Source organism: Athene noctua, chromosome 1 (assembly GCF_965140245.1).
Source record: "Athene noctua chromosome 1, bAthNoc1.hap1.1, whole genome shotgun sequence".
NCBI lineage: Eukaryota > Metazoa > Chordata > Aves > Strigiformes > Strigidae > Athene > Athene noctua.
The window spans coordinates 84,419,952-84,432,256 of record NC_134037.1 but is presented as its reverse complement, the minus strand read 5'-3'; the positions used below and the strand labels follow the sequence as shown (position 1 = coordinate 84,432,256).

The 12,305-nt window shown below is 38.4% G+C and overlaps 1 protein-coding gene across 1 annotated transcript in view; it reads left to right on the top strand.

Annotated features, from left to right (window-relative positions):
* Positions 1-12,305, top strand: part of PCNX2 (pecanex 2) — a 167,704-nt gene that overhangs the window by 20,214 nt on the left and 135,185 nt on the right. The window contains exons 6-8 of the mRNA XM_074896744.1: positions 2,048-2,195; positions 2,364-2,509; positions 3,722-3,815. Coding sequence (XP_074752845.1) covers positions 2,048-2,195; positions 2,364-2,509; positions 3,722-3,815 — 388 coding nt within the window. The remainder of the gene's footprint in view (positions 1-2,047; positions 2,196-2,363; positions 2,510-3,721; positions 3,816-12,305) is intronic.

Here is a 12,305-nt window from a genome sequence, read left to right as displayed (position 1 = left end):
GGGTGATTTTGATTAGGTGTCTGTGGCTTTGTCACTTGCCTCAGCTATAGTTACATCATTAAGAGGATGCTTCAGTAATGCCACAGTTAAATAAGGCATAGTTTCTGCTTAAAATGGGAGTTTAAATCTTTAATCAGGAAAGGAAAAAAGTATTGTCTGCTCCCCTCCCCTCTTTTTTTTTTTTTTTTTTTTTCCTAAGTAGAAGTAAATAGGTCTGGAAGACCTATTGAATTTTGTCTTTATGCACAAAACATTTCACTAAACCAAATTTATGCTGATTTTATTTATTGCATGAGAAGTCAGGATCCTTGGTTGTAATGAGCAGGAGACACAGAATGTTGGCAGTGGTGTCATGAGATTAGTTTTTTCCCCTTCCTTATGGAAGCTGAAGGAACGCTGCTGTTTCAAGCAAGAGTGACAATGGTGTCTTTATCTCTACTGCCCGTTCCCTCTTGATTCTGGTACTCAGGCTGGTGAGCATCTGGGGCCCCAGGTGAGACTCTTTAGGCTTGGTGCTGCTTGTTGTGCTTCACATTAAGGGCTGAGACCTGCTGGGACAAGATGTGGTGGTACAATTAAAGCTGTTCTTACACATCTGGATTCCACCCCCCACCCCAAGTAAGTGTGTCTGCAGTGAGAAGTGGTTATGTACGAGTGTCTGAGGCTTTAGGGTATTAGAGGGGTGTGTCCTGTGAATTGAAACTGGTGTAGAGATGTCTTAACTTCTGAAGGTACGTTTGTTTGTAGAATTAGTGTGTTATTAGATCAGCTGATATGGTTGGAGGAAAACAAGACAGATGATCTGAAAGGTCTGTATATCCTAAAGCTTATGTGCTTTTTTTCAGTTATATCAGTTGGCCAAATAAAAGATAGTATGTCTCTCTACAAGCCTTGAATCTGTTTTATCCTTAGACCATTTTAGCTATGGCACCGCAATTTCCTGACTGGTGATTCTTGCAGGTGAGGATGGTAATTTTATTGGTAGGAAATACAGTTTAACAAATGGAAATTTTTTGTGAGGGGAATTTCTGGGGTTGTTTTTTTTCTTGATTGTTAAATTTTTAAGGTGTTTAAATAACAGGTATTGCAAAAAGTCTGGGTAAGTACATTTCAATACACCTTGCTTAGTGCAAGAAGTTACAGGACTCACGGAAGCATCTCCAACAAGCACCACAAAAAACATACTCTTTTTTTTCACTGAAGGCATTTAATTGTGTGACTGCACATGATGGTGATGAAATCACTGTCTTAGTTGTGCTTTAAAATCCTAACATAATTTTTTTAGTTTACAGACAAAGCGGAGTTACAAAATGTTTCACTATTCACCATGAATGTTAGCAACTAAAGAGACTATGGCTTGAAAGTTACACACATATGTATGTGACATAGATGTGTAGAGAGGTAATATAAATATAATTGGTATTCAGAGTAGTAGAGATCAGACAAGTCCATCAAGTGTATTTTAAAATCTGTACTTGTGTATTTTCCAGGCATAGGAAAATCTACTGTGAAATTGTTTAGCCAGTTTGTCCTTTGTCCTGCATCAGGTGTGTGACAGGTGGGGAAGAGGGGCTAGACAGCTACTTGCTTTCTTGTCCAAGAGCTCTATTTCCTTTGAAGGTGCTGCTTTCCCTTTTGTAAAAGGGGAATGGTCCAGTGCTTCTGCTTTTCCACTGCCAGTATATACAGCTTGGGAACAAATTACGGCACCCAGGGAAGCAGGTCTTACCATTGTAGGTTAGGGACAGATTGCTTCCCTGTGAAACAATAGAAGAAGCAAAGCAGAAATTCTCTCTCGTTTGTGCTTTGCTTTTCACAGTCCGTTCTTGAAACAACCCATTCGCGCGACCTCCTTGAGTCACAGTGTCTCCTCATCCAGATTTCTGAGATTGTATTGTTTTAAGCAATTTTAATGTTTTCCGTAAAACTAGTGATTTCTGTAGTATTTCAGCTTTCCTCCTTTAGATGTTCTTGTTCAGTAGTTAATGAATTAAACTCTTGCAGTCATCTGCAGAGACTGGCTCCACTTCACTGCCCTGTTTTCCAGATAGCCAGATGACAGAGAGAAAAGAAGAAATGGTGGGAACAGAAAAGCACTGTGAGCAACTTCCTAAACAGGAAAGATCAGATGTACAAAGCCAAGATCGTGCTAGTACTAGTCCGGTGCTACCAGAGTCTGCCAAATTTGCAGCACTGTAAGGCCAGTTTACTTTACAATTTTGTACTTCAAAGTTATGATGTAAGCTGTTTTGTTTCACTGAGTAGAAATGACATAAACTTTTAATTAACCTCTCTTTCTTTTTGTTTTATTGAGAACAAGAAAAAAGTTCCTCATAGTAGTTTTGAAACATTTTTGTGTCAAGTTACCAGGGCAACAGGCAAAGGCAGATAATCTACCGGGTAACTTCTCAGCAAGACAGTTCTGTCTTGCAAGTAATAAGTGGACCTGAGGCATCAGTGCAAGATGAACTATCCGTGGATGCAATGCATGTGTTCATAGATGAAAATGGTGAGTTTCCCAGTTGGAATAATTGCAATGTGTGAGGAAATTTCTTTAGAAACTTTAAATGCCCTGGAAGGATATTTCTCTCGTCTGTTACCGATTGCATGTTCTTCTGTGTGCATGGAAGAAAAGGGCTTAGTAATTTAAAGTCAGGTCAGCCATAACTAGAGTTTTCAAAATCCACTAGTGACCATCACGGACCCGAGGCTTACATGCTGCATGAAGTTTATCTTCCAAACATCATTCTTTGAGAATGCTATCTAGACCAGAAGACTACTTCTGTCTTTGCAGAACCACCCCTGGTGCTTTCTGCCTGGTGAGGAGTTTTGCACTGGCCCGACTGGGCAGAATATTCCTCCTTCTTACTGTTTTGTTCTTCAGCTGTCTCAGACTGAACTCTTTCTGATAATGTGGTGGTTGCTGTCATTCAGAGTTGTGGTCTGCTACCCCCTTCAAGAGAATTAATAAGTGACCTAGTGCCTGTGCTTGGTATGACCCTGCTCTGCAGGTGTTCCTAGAGGCTAAAGCTGTATTATACTTGATGATGGTTTGGTTGAACTCTGTGTAGTGCCCTGTGAGGTACTGGCCCATACCTCTGAAAGGCAGACATCCCAAAAGCTGTGTTTCCCTTAAAGCTGCCTTCAAAACCAGTGTGGAATAAGTACTCCTGGTGGTTGGTTTTGTGACCCCAGAGATCCTTTGGTTTTCTGCCAGTTCCTCCTGGCTCTGTTTGCAGTCTGCAGCTCCTGGTGTGCTATGGAACTAAGAGCAGCAGCCGCCAGTCAGGCATATAGCATGACCTCTGGGTCAGTGAGCAGTGACCTTTCACTTTTTTGCTGCATATGCAAGGAGGGAGTAGCAGTGGCTACAGTTTTAGCAGAATTTTTCCCTGCTTTGTACCTCCTGACCTCACTCTTGTGAACTAAAAGAAAAAACCTGATTATTTCATGTTTTACAGTGAACTTACATTGATAAATGGGCTTTGCATTTACTTTACATACCTTTTACATTTTCACTGTAACTTCTGTGTTTTGGCTGGTCTCTGGTTTTGAGTTGTTCAAATGTTAATCTGTGTTCTGAAGTCTAACATAAGCATAGTGCGTAGACTGAAAACTGTATTTATGAATGTGCCTGACCTAGAATGTATTTTTTATAAATTGTGTGTAAAACAAATTATCATATCACTGTACTGACTTTTCTCCTCTGTATTTTCTGAAGGGGAAATTAGATCCTGTTATTTAAAGGCTGGCTGTCAGAAGGAAGGACATTTTCGACATCAGCTATCAAATAGTGATTGTGTGTCAAATGCTCAGTAAGTAAGCCCTTATTTCTAGAAAAATCAAAAGTTTTCATTGCTAGAAGCTATGAAACTGATTATAGCTGTGAAAGATGAATGTGAAGGGTACTGGAGAAAGATGCATGTAGAGAGGCGTACTGGACAGGAAATGTGTTAACCTCTTCTAAAGATGTGAAAGCATGCATTGTTTTGTTTTATGTTAAAACAGTGACTGCTTTGTAAGAATATTGGTAAGGAAAAGTGAGAAAGAAAACCAGAATTATAGAGTGTGCTTTCTTTACTTTCTGGGAATAGCCAAAGTCATGTGTAGAGATTATAAATAAGACTGTAAATAAAACAAACTAAGTGGGACTGTTATCAGCTGTTCTCTCAACCTTGTCTTGCTCACTTTCCATACTGGTTGGGTTCTTTGTAGATTTTTAGTGTTGTATCAGTGTCAGCCAGTGACATTGCTGCTAGAATCCACATGAAGCAGAGCTTTTCACCTTGCATCAAATCTCTAACGATAGTTTGCCACTCTGAAAAGATATGTGAATGGTTTTCTTTTTTTCAAAGGTCTTTTTAGAGTGGAAACATGATCTGTTGTTTGCATATCTGTAAAAAGAATTTTAACTTTTCATACGTGTTATATAGCATTTGGAAAAGTTGAGTGAGGGGGTGAGAAGGGTCATTGTTAATAGTAAATAGTGTTCTTCAAGTATTTGGCTTTCAGTGGAGACTTTTGAAAAGCTTGGAACCGTGTTTAGAACAGTGTTAGCATTTAGATAGAATAGTATTCTAAGAGACATAAGAATAATGCTTTTAATAGTCAATGGGTGAAGAATAAAAAACATAATAATTTGAGTTCATCTACAGTATAAATGTTCTGTCTGTCTTTAGCAAAATAGAAAAACCCAACCAGGTAGAGTTCAGTTTTGACCTAAAATCAAACATTTTACTTTGGGGATATTTAACTCTTGCAACTCTCTTCGTTTCACCTTGCACAAAATATTCCCCTCATCCTCCATCATCTAACTATGAACTTGAATCTGTCCTAAATTCAGAAATAGTTTACTGTCCCCTGATGTTTATCAGCTAATCTGTTTTTTATCAGAAGAACAATCTTCCTTCTCATATAGGAAGTCCTTCTGAATGTCTTTGCTAGATGCTTATGTGACATACTTGTCTTCCTGTACTATGTTAAATGCCATTTTTTAGTTTGAGGTTTGCAGACCTCTAGGGATATGAATTATTTATATGGGGTCTGCTAAACATTGTTAACAAGCAATTTCACATACTCTTTGCAGCCATTTACATGCATTTAATTTCCAAAGATCAGCACCTTTGCCAGAAATCTAAGAGTACAGTGGCAGTTCAGACTGGGGACAGAACAAATCAGCAAAGATGAGTGGGTTCCCAGGACCGTGTCTGCACGGGAGTCAGTGGGAAGACAGAACACAGGAGCTTTTCCAAGAACAGAACAGCATGAAGGAAAGTGCAAAGCAGAAGTTCACATGAAAAACAAGGGAAGAGGACAAGGAAGCATGAAGGATGCTCAAGTTGGTGTTTGTAATATGTTTAGGCCAGAAAGATTAGTGAAAAGCTGTTTGTTCAGTGGACAGTTCCTATGATCTGTGCACAGACTGAAGGGTAGCATAGGAAGGAAAGTTGTTTGTTTTTTTTTTTTAATTCAGCTGTTCACCATCAAGTAATTTTGTATTTAAACCATATGGAACACTTACAGCGTATAGAAAGTAGAGGGGCAAATCTGCTTTAAAGACTGTTCAGGAATTGAGGCATCTTTCCTTCCCCGTTTCCCCTATCCCCACCTGCAGGTTTGCACATCACTTATGTCAGGTTCGTTCCTTATCCATGATTAAAGATAACCTAAATAATCACATTTATTAACTAATTATCTTTTTATTACTGAAGAAAAAGGCAAATAGAATAAAATAAAGCACAAGGCGTAATCAGTGATTGCTTCAGTTACAGTCCATCTGTGGAGAGCTCTTGACAGAAATTATTCCCCTTGAGGGTGGGCTCTCCTCTGGTGGTGATGTTCATTGTGCAAGTAGTCCATACCAACAGGAGGTGCTGCTGTTATGAAAGAATATTAGAAGAGAGACATGGAAAGCACCTCTGAGATGTCCTTGTCTTATCTTCAGTCCTGTCAGAAAGTTAACTAAGAAGACAATGACTCTGACAGTACTTCTTCACGAGTACTTGAGACAGTGTAGAAACAGCTGTAGGCTTGGTGTCTGAATGCATTAATGAGTAATCCAAATTAGATTTTATGAGGTCAAATGATGCATGAAAAAAGTAATACCTCACCACAAGAGGTGGCATCCTCCTTCAATAGGAGGGATAGGGTTTTGATCTTGGGTGCCTCGATTTCAGAATCTAGAATAAGCTCATGGAGAATGATTAATAGATCTGCAGTGGATGCGTATAAGCTCTTAAAACACTTCTCACTTCATGCTTGCTTTATAGTGTTAAGATTAAGCTGTTCCTAAAGGGAAAAGGTCAAACTGAGTTGAGCCAGTGGAGTGACTGTGGACATGAATGCACTGTGTCCTGATGTGGTGCTCTGAGGAGGAGAGTGGTCCAGGTGGTGGCAAAAGGCCTCTTGCTTGGGGGGGTGCTATTGGGAGAAACAGGAGATCAGAGGCGCTGGCATGCTAGGAGCTGTGGCACTTCGGGGTAGTACTGCCCCTGGTGAAGGGAGAAGGAATTTTGACTGGGAAGGGTATGAACTCTGGCTGGTTTGTCAAGAATAATGTAATTGCCTTATGAATTTGCCATAGGTAAATACCTTGTAACAAAGTTTTATGCAAAACTGGAGAAGATATTTAAATATTACTCAAAAGAAGCTATTAAAGAAGGCCTTGAGGCAGGCAGACTAATGTTTAATGATCTTAAATTCAAATTATAACTTGCTATTTCTGTCTATTGAGTTCTGCTATTGTCTCCTCCAGTAGTAAAGTCTTAACTGGTCTGGCATTTCACAACAGATTATTAAAAAATGAAATTTAAGTAGTATTTCTATGGCCTGTAAACATTTTATCTTATCTTCTTGGCCTGGCTTCTGAAATCCATTTCTCACAAATAATGCAAAACCTTAGCAATGCTACTCTGTCACAGAAGTGATGCTGTGTTATGGGTTTTTTTGTTCTTTGCTTTTGCATGCTCCCTGCTCTTCCTTTGCTTGCAAAGGGCTGGTAAAGGTGGACAACAATGGATTACAATGTGCTGGAGAAAGCAGATGTCTAAGTTTGAAGGCATCTGTGCTTTCTTCCTTCAGAGGATCCTTGACATTGGAAGCAATACTGTTTGAGGGAATTATACTTTGTCTTGTCAAATATCAGTGGGTGTGTCACCTCTTTTCGTATGTTTGCACAACATCTGCAGTGTTGTGAGATGATCTTTGGAGTGTTCTTCATTTTATCAATATTAATATATATTCCACCAGATTTTTTTCTTGTCTTTGTTTTTAGTTTTATCATTTGCATTTTCAACTATAGTAGTTGTCCTAATGAAAGATATTACCTGTACCTGCAGTCTTTGTCCTGGAAATTTTCAGAGCTTCTTAATGTAGCATAAACAGACTCTTATTAATAATTTCTAAATTCTTCCAGAGGTTACTGAGAATTAGAATTGTTTCAAATTGTCTCCATATTTGTCTCTTGCCAAATTGTCTCTCACTGGTCCAGCTTTTAAAATATTTAAAAACTGAAGTTAGCCAAGTTAAATTTAAAGGAGGTTTTTATGTTGTGATGATCACCAAAAAAGGATCATTCCTGTTTTCATCTTAACCCTCACTTTGACAGGTGATTCTTGCTACTGAGTTTAAGTTATTTAAATATTGGCAGGTAGCTAGTCAGTTCCCCAGTTATTGTCCATGTAATTACCCTGACCAGGCTTTTGTCTGTTATCTTGCCAGCAACACCTCTTGCCAGCAGTCCCTGTGGAATGGGTTCCCTGCTGAGCTAATTGCCTCTAAATTTGATGCTCCCATTATCTTGCCAACTTCACCTCTAGCCATAAATCGCTTTGTGACAAGCTTTGACAAGACAAAGTGTAAACTGTATTGTCATTTTATGGATTACGTTAGAAACTAGTAACAGAAAGACATTTTGAATCTGTTTTGGAGTGAGAAATTGGAAACAGCTTTCTCATCCTGAAGACCATTCTTTTGCTTCATTGTATTAAGTTCTTTACCAGCCTTTGTCTCTTTTACAGTGAATCCTTAATGTTTCTATGCTGTGTGTTTTGAGTATGTACTTGGCTTATGGGAAGGCAGGTAAGGATGGGAAAGTTCACATTTGTGTGAAATGGGTGCCTGGTATAAGCATGAACTGCTTTTTTGCACGGTTAGTTTGACTTCTCACCAAATGGCAACTAGGTTTACATCTTACCAGTGTAGAACAGTTACAATTCAGTTTAAATTCTTCCCGTTAGATTGCCACGATTCAAAGTAAAAGTCACAATCACTAACAAGAACACATCCTTAAAAAACCAAGGTGAAATAATGTATACATTGAAGCATTGTTAAGATGTCCAGTTGTCTTCTGGGTCAGGAGAAACAAGATGGAGTTAATACATGTCTTACAAATAAGGAGGTGTCACTCTGACTCACCTTTTCTGTCTGTTTCTCTGACAGAAAGCAGATGTTTCCTAGGGATTTCTTTAATTACCTTGAGTGTCTCTTGTAATTAACTGAGTCAGTTTTGATAAGCAGTCAAAAAGGTAAATGTGAGCTATCATATTATCTAGGTATTACCTGTAAAGTGGCTCGTAGATATCAGTGAAAGCATAAACCCCTAAAATTACAATAATTATAATAGCAGAATTAATGATTTTTGCATGAGTTGCACAATCTGTCCCCAGTAGAGAGGCTGATATGGCCTCTCTATATATCAATGCTAATACATAAATTTACAGCAATCATATATTCTGTGCATACTTGCTGTAAAAGGCTAATATATTTTTTAATGCTTAATGACTTTTCTAAATGTGCTTTCTTTGCATACTGATATTCTTGTTTAGAAGGTTGAGAGCCTTTAGCATTTGTGTACATAGATATTGAAGAAAAATGTGTCAGTATTTGATGCCTCTTGGTAATGTAGCTGTTCTCAATGTGTGTATGAAAATACTGCTTTTTTCTTCTAAATTATTTGAATACAAGAGGTTTATCTATAGGCATTTTGTCCTTCTGGGTTTCACATCTATGAAAAACTCTGTTCAACTAATGTAAACTGTACTAAAATAATATACTGCTTGAATGTAGAGCCTGTTTCTACTCCCTTTCCTTATATTCCAAAAAAGTAAGTTTATGATAAACTTGAAGGCACTAATGTAACACACTTTACTATTTGAATAGTTTCTATGTAGTTCTGCTCCTACTAGAAATGTATACTAAATTTTTACTGTGTCTAGAATTGTGTTCTTAGTAAAGAAAGGAATAGTGTTTGGAGAAACCTTGAACACAACATCCAATATCAAAACATAATACTGTTAGGTATAAAGTTGTTAAATAACTAGCTATATTCACATGATAATCTGCAAAATGCTTTAATGATACTGCATTCAAATTATTCTTTCTGCTTTTTTTGCTTCAAATAATTTTGCAAATATTTCAAATCAGGAATAAACTATCCAAAACTTCAGTTGTACTGCCTGAAGCAGTTCACAGGCATGATAGCACTGTGAAACTCAGATGTCTTCCTCCGTAAGTTTTACTGATGATCTATCACAATGATTTTTATTTCAGCATAGCATTTTGCTAGCTCATGTGAAGAAATTTAATTTCAAGAAGGGCTGGATTTATTTAAAAAAAAGTTTCATATTTTTGCCATGCTATTTTGCTCAGGTAAATTGCAGTTCATCTCTGACATGTTCATGGGTATTCAGATATGAGATGAGATCATTAAACATCCCTGAAGAGCATGACAGTGTAGGGTCATGCTAGATAGTAGTATTCATGGGTGTCTGAGCACTTTTCTCTGTATCATTGCCATTTTTTCTATTTAAAACACAGAGCTTTCTTTGGTGTGTGTACAGACACATATTTGCTGTGATTAACTACGTTTAAAAAACTATAGAAGGTGGTCCATACACAAAGTCCTGATGTGGATATGTCTGTACCAACATGGGAATGCTCTTTGTGTTAGCTGAAAAATTGAGATGTGTATAGCTCCAAGGAAAAATGTTTTTTTGTGGAGGTTTTTTCTACTCAAAAGGGCTGCATTTTGGGGCTAAGCCAATTCTGTGTCTTAAATCAAGGATTAGATCTTCTAAAGCTAACTGGAGTTGTGCCCACACAAGCTGTGGAAGCATTTGGCCAGTTATATTTCTTTTAAGAAATACTCTGGGTTTTAGGGTTTTAGTGAATGCAATTTATAAGAATTCTGCTTGTATTCTTGAGCCCATTTCCTTCTCTACTGTGTTAAAACACCTGAGAAGAAAACTGTGTTGAAACTTCCAGTTCTGTGCAGGATGGTATCGTTATACACATGTATTGATTTTAAAGAGGTAGAGTTGGTGTCTCTTCAGAACAATACAAGTTTTTACCGACAGCAACTTAACATCGTGTTGCAAAAACATTGGATTCATTCAAATGCATATATAGGTTTAAGTGCTGGACCTCTTGCTGCAGTTTATCACTTCATGTGTCTGGCAACTGTCAGCAGTAGCCATGAATTGCATCAGAAGGGTATTGTGCTTCGTATGTGTAATAGAAACTGGAGTTTAAAATAAAAACATAAGATAGGCCACAGAAATGAATGTATGGCAAGCAGCTGAAATATTTGAAAACTGAAGGAGAAAGAATGATTGCCCAGCCTTCACAAAAAAATCCATCTTTCTATCTTAACTGTAGATTCTCCTCCCTGCCTAAGTGACACTTGGGCTTTCACTTGAAATCAGTTGTATATATACACCTAACTTGCTGTATACTTTAAAAAAATTATTCTAGCTTGAGCCTTCTCCTGCTTTCTTGGTCATGTATCTTTTTAAAATTTATGTAGATAATTATTAATATAATTTTATGTATATAATTGTATTTATGTATATTTTATTATTGCGCGTGGTTCATCCATACCAATACAATTCATGCACTCGTATGGCTCTTTGCATATTATGTCTGAGCAATTGGTCCTCTAAACTCATGGTTTTAGCTGAGGGTCTGACACTAAAACCAGGCTTCTAAGAAGCTCTATTACAGTTTGAGTCTAAAATGCTTTGCAGTACAGATAAAGAACTGTATAAAAAAAAAAAAAATTGCTTAAACTTTTGATTGCTTTGAGAATATTATTTTTTCAGCAACAGCATGGCCAATAAGTTAAAAAGAAGTAGTTGCAGCAAAGCAGTGACTAACAAGTTCTCTGAAAGTAATTTAAGTTACTGTGAGAGACGAGAAACCAGGCCTGTGAGAAACTAAGACAAACAACCTGGGAAAGCAAAAGTTGAGGCTGATTGAAGAAATGCCTCAAACACTCGCAAGACAAAACTCTGAGTCACAGGGTGCATGCTGTGAAGGCCCAAGCTGATAACGCTGCCCGATGTAGCTGGGGGAGAGAGCCCTGTGGAGACAGGACGGCTCTGCCCTGGGGCACCTGGGCAAATTTCAAGGGCCATGTGTCCGGTGAATGAACTTTGCTTCATTATCCACAAAATGCATATTAAAGTTGACACCCCTCAATATGCTAACGAGGGCTGTCATGATCATGCTAATGACATCATCCCATGAAACACCTTACCCCTCCCTGTACATGGGATACGTAGCTATGTGGGTCGACCTAGGGGACGGACCCAAGGAAAATGGGTATAAATCAAAGGGGGGAAGAAAGGGCTCTCTCTCTCTCTGCCCCTCTCCCTGCCCCCCCCCGACCGTCTGGAGAAAGCAGTGAAGGGAAGAAGACGAATGCCAGCGAAGAAGACGGCCGCCTCCTGGAACCCTTGCCGGCAGGATCAGCGCAGGAACCCAGACCGGTGATCTGTATCCCCCCATTCCCTCTATCTCCCTCTTTTCCTTTTTCTATTAAGAAATGCAAAGCATATTATATTGCTCACCACAACTTGCTCTGTACTTGGCCAATTATCATGTGTTCAATTAGTGCATTGTAAGTAGTTAATAAATGCTTGAACTTGGAGACTTGTTGTCCGCTCCAATTGGGGATTTGCGAATCTGAGTCACTTGCCCCCCTCATCGGAGCGGGACGTGACAGTTACCTGCTAGTACAGCTGTGGAGTACTAGTGCTTCTGGCCCTGGGCAGAAGTATTCAGTGAGTTAACTTCTTTGATTTACATTCATGTCCCTGAATAAGCTGCTTGAGTGCATTATACTATATGAAAGTATCTTATCTGAATGCCTCAGTGGTACTGTATGTCTCTTGTGTAAGTCCATTAATACTTCAGTACATTCCCTGAACCTTTGAGGCTTATTCCTCAGGATAAAGTAGACATATAAATAGATTTATTTTTTTTTTTTCATTTTTAGTGTTTCAAAATGCCATTTTAGAATGACA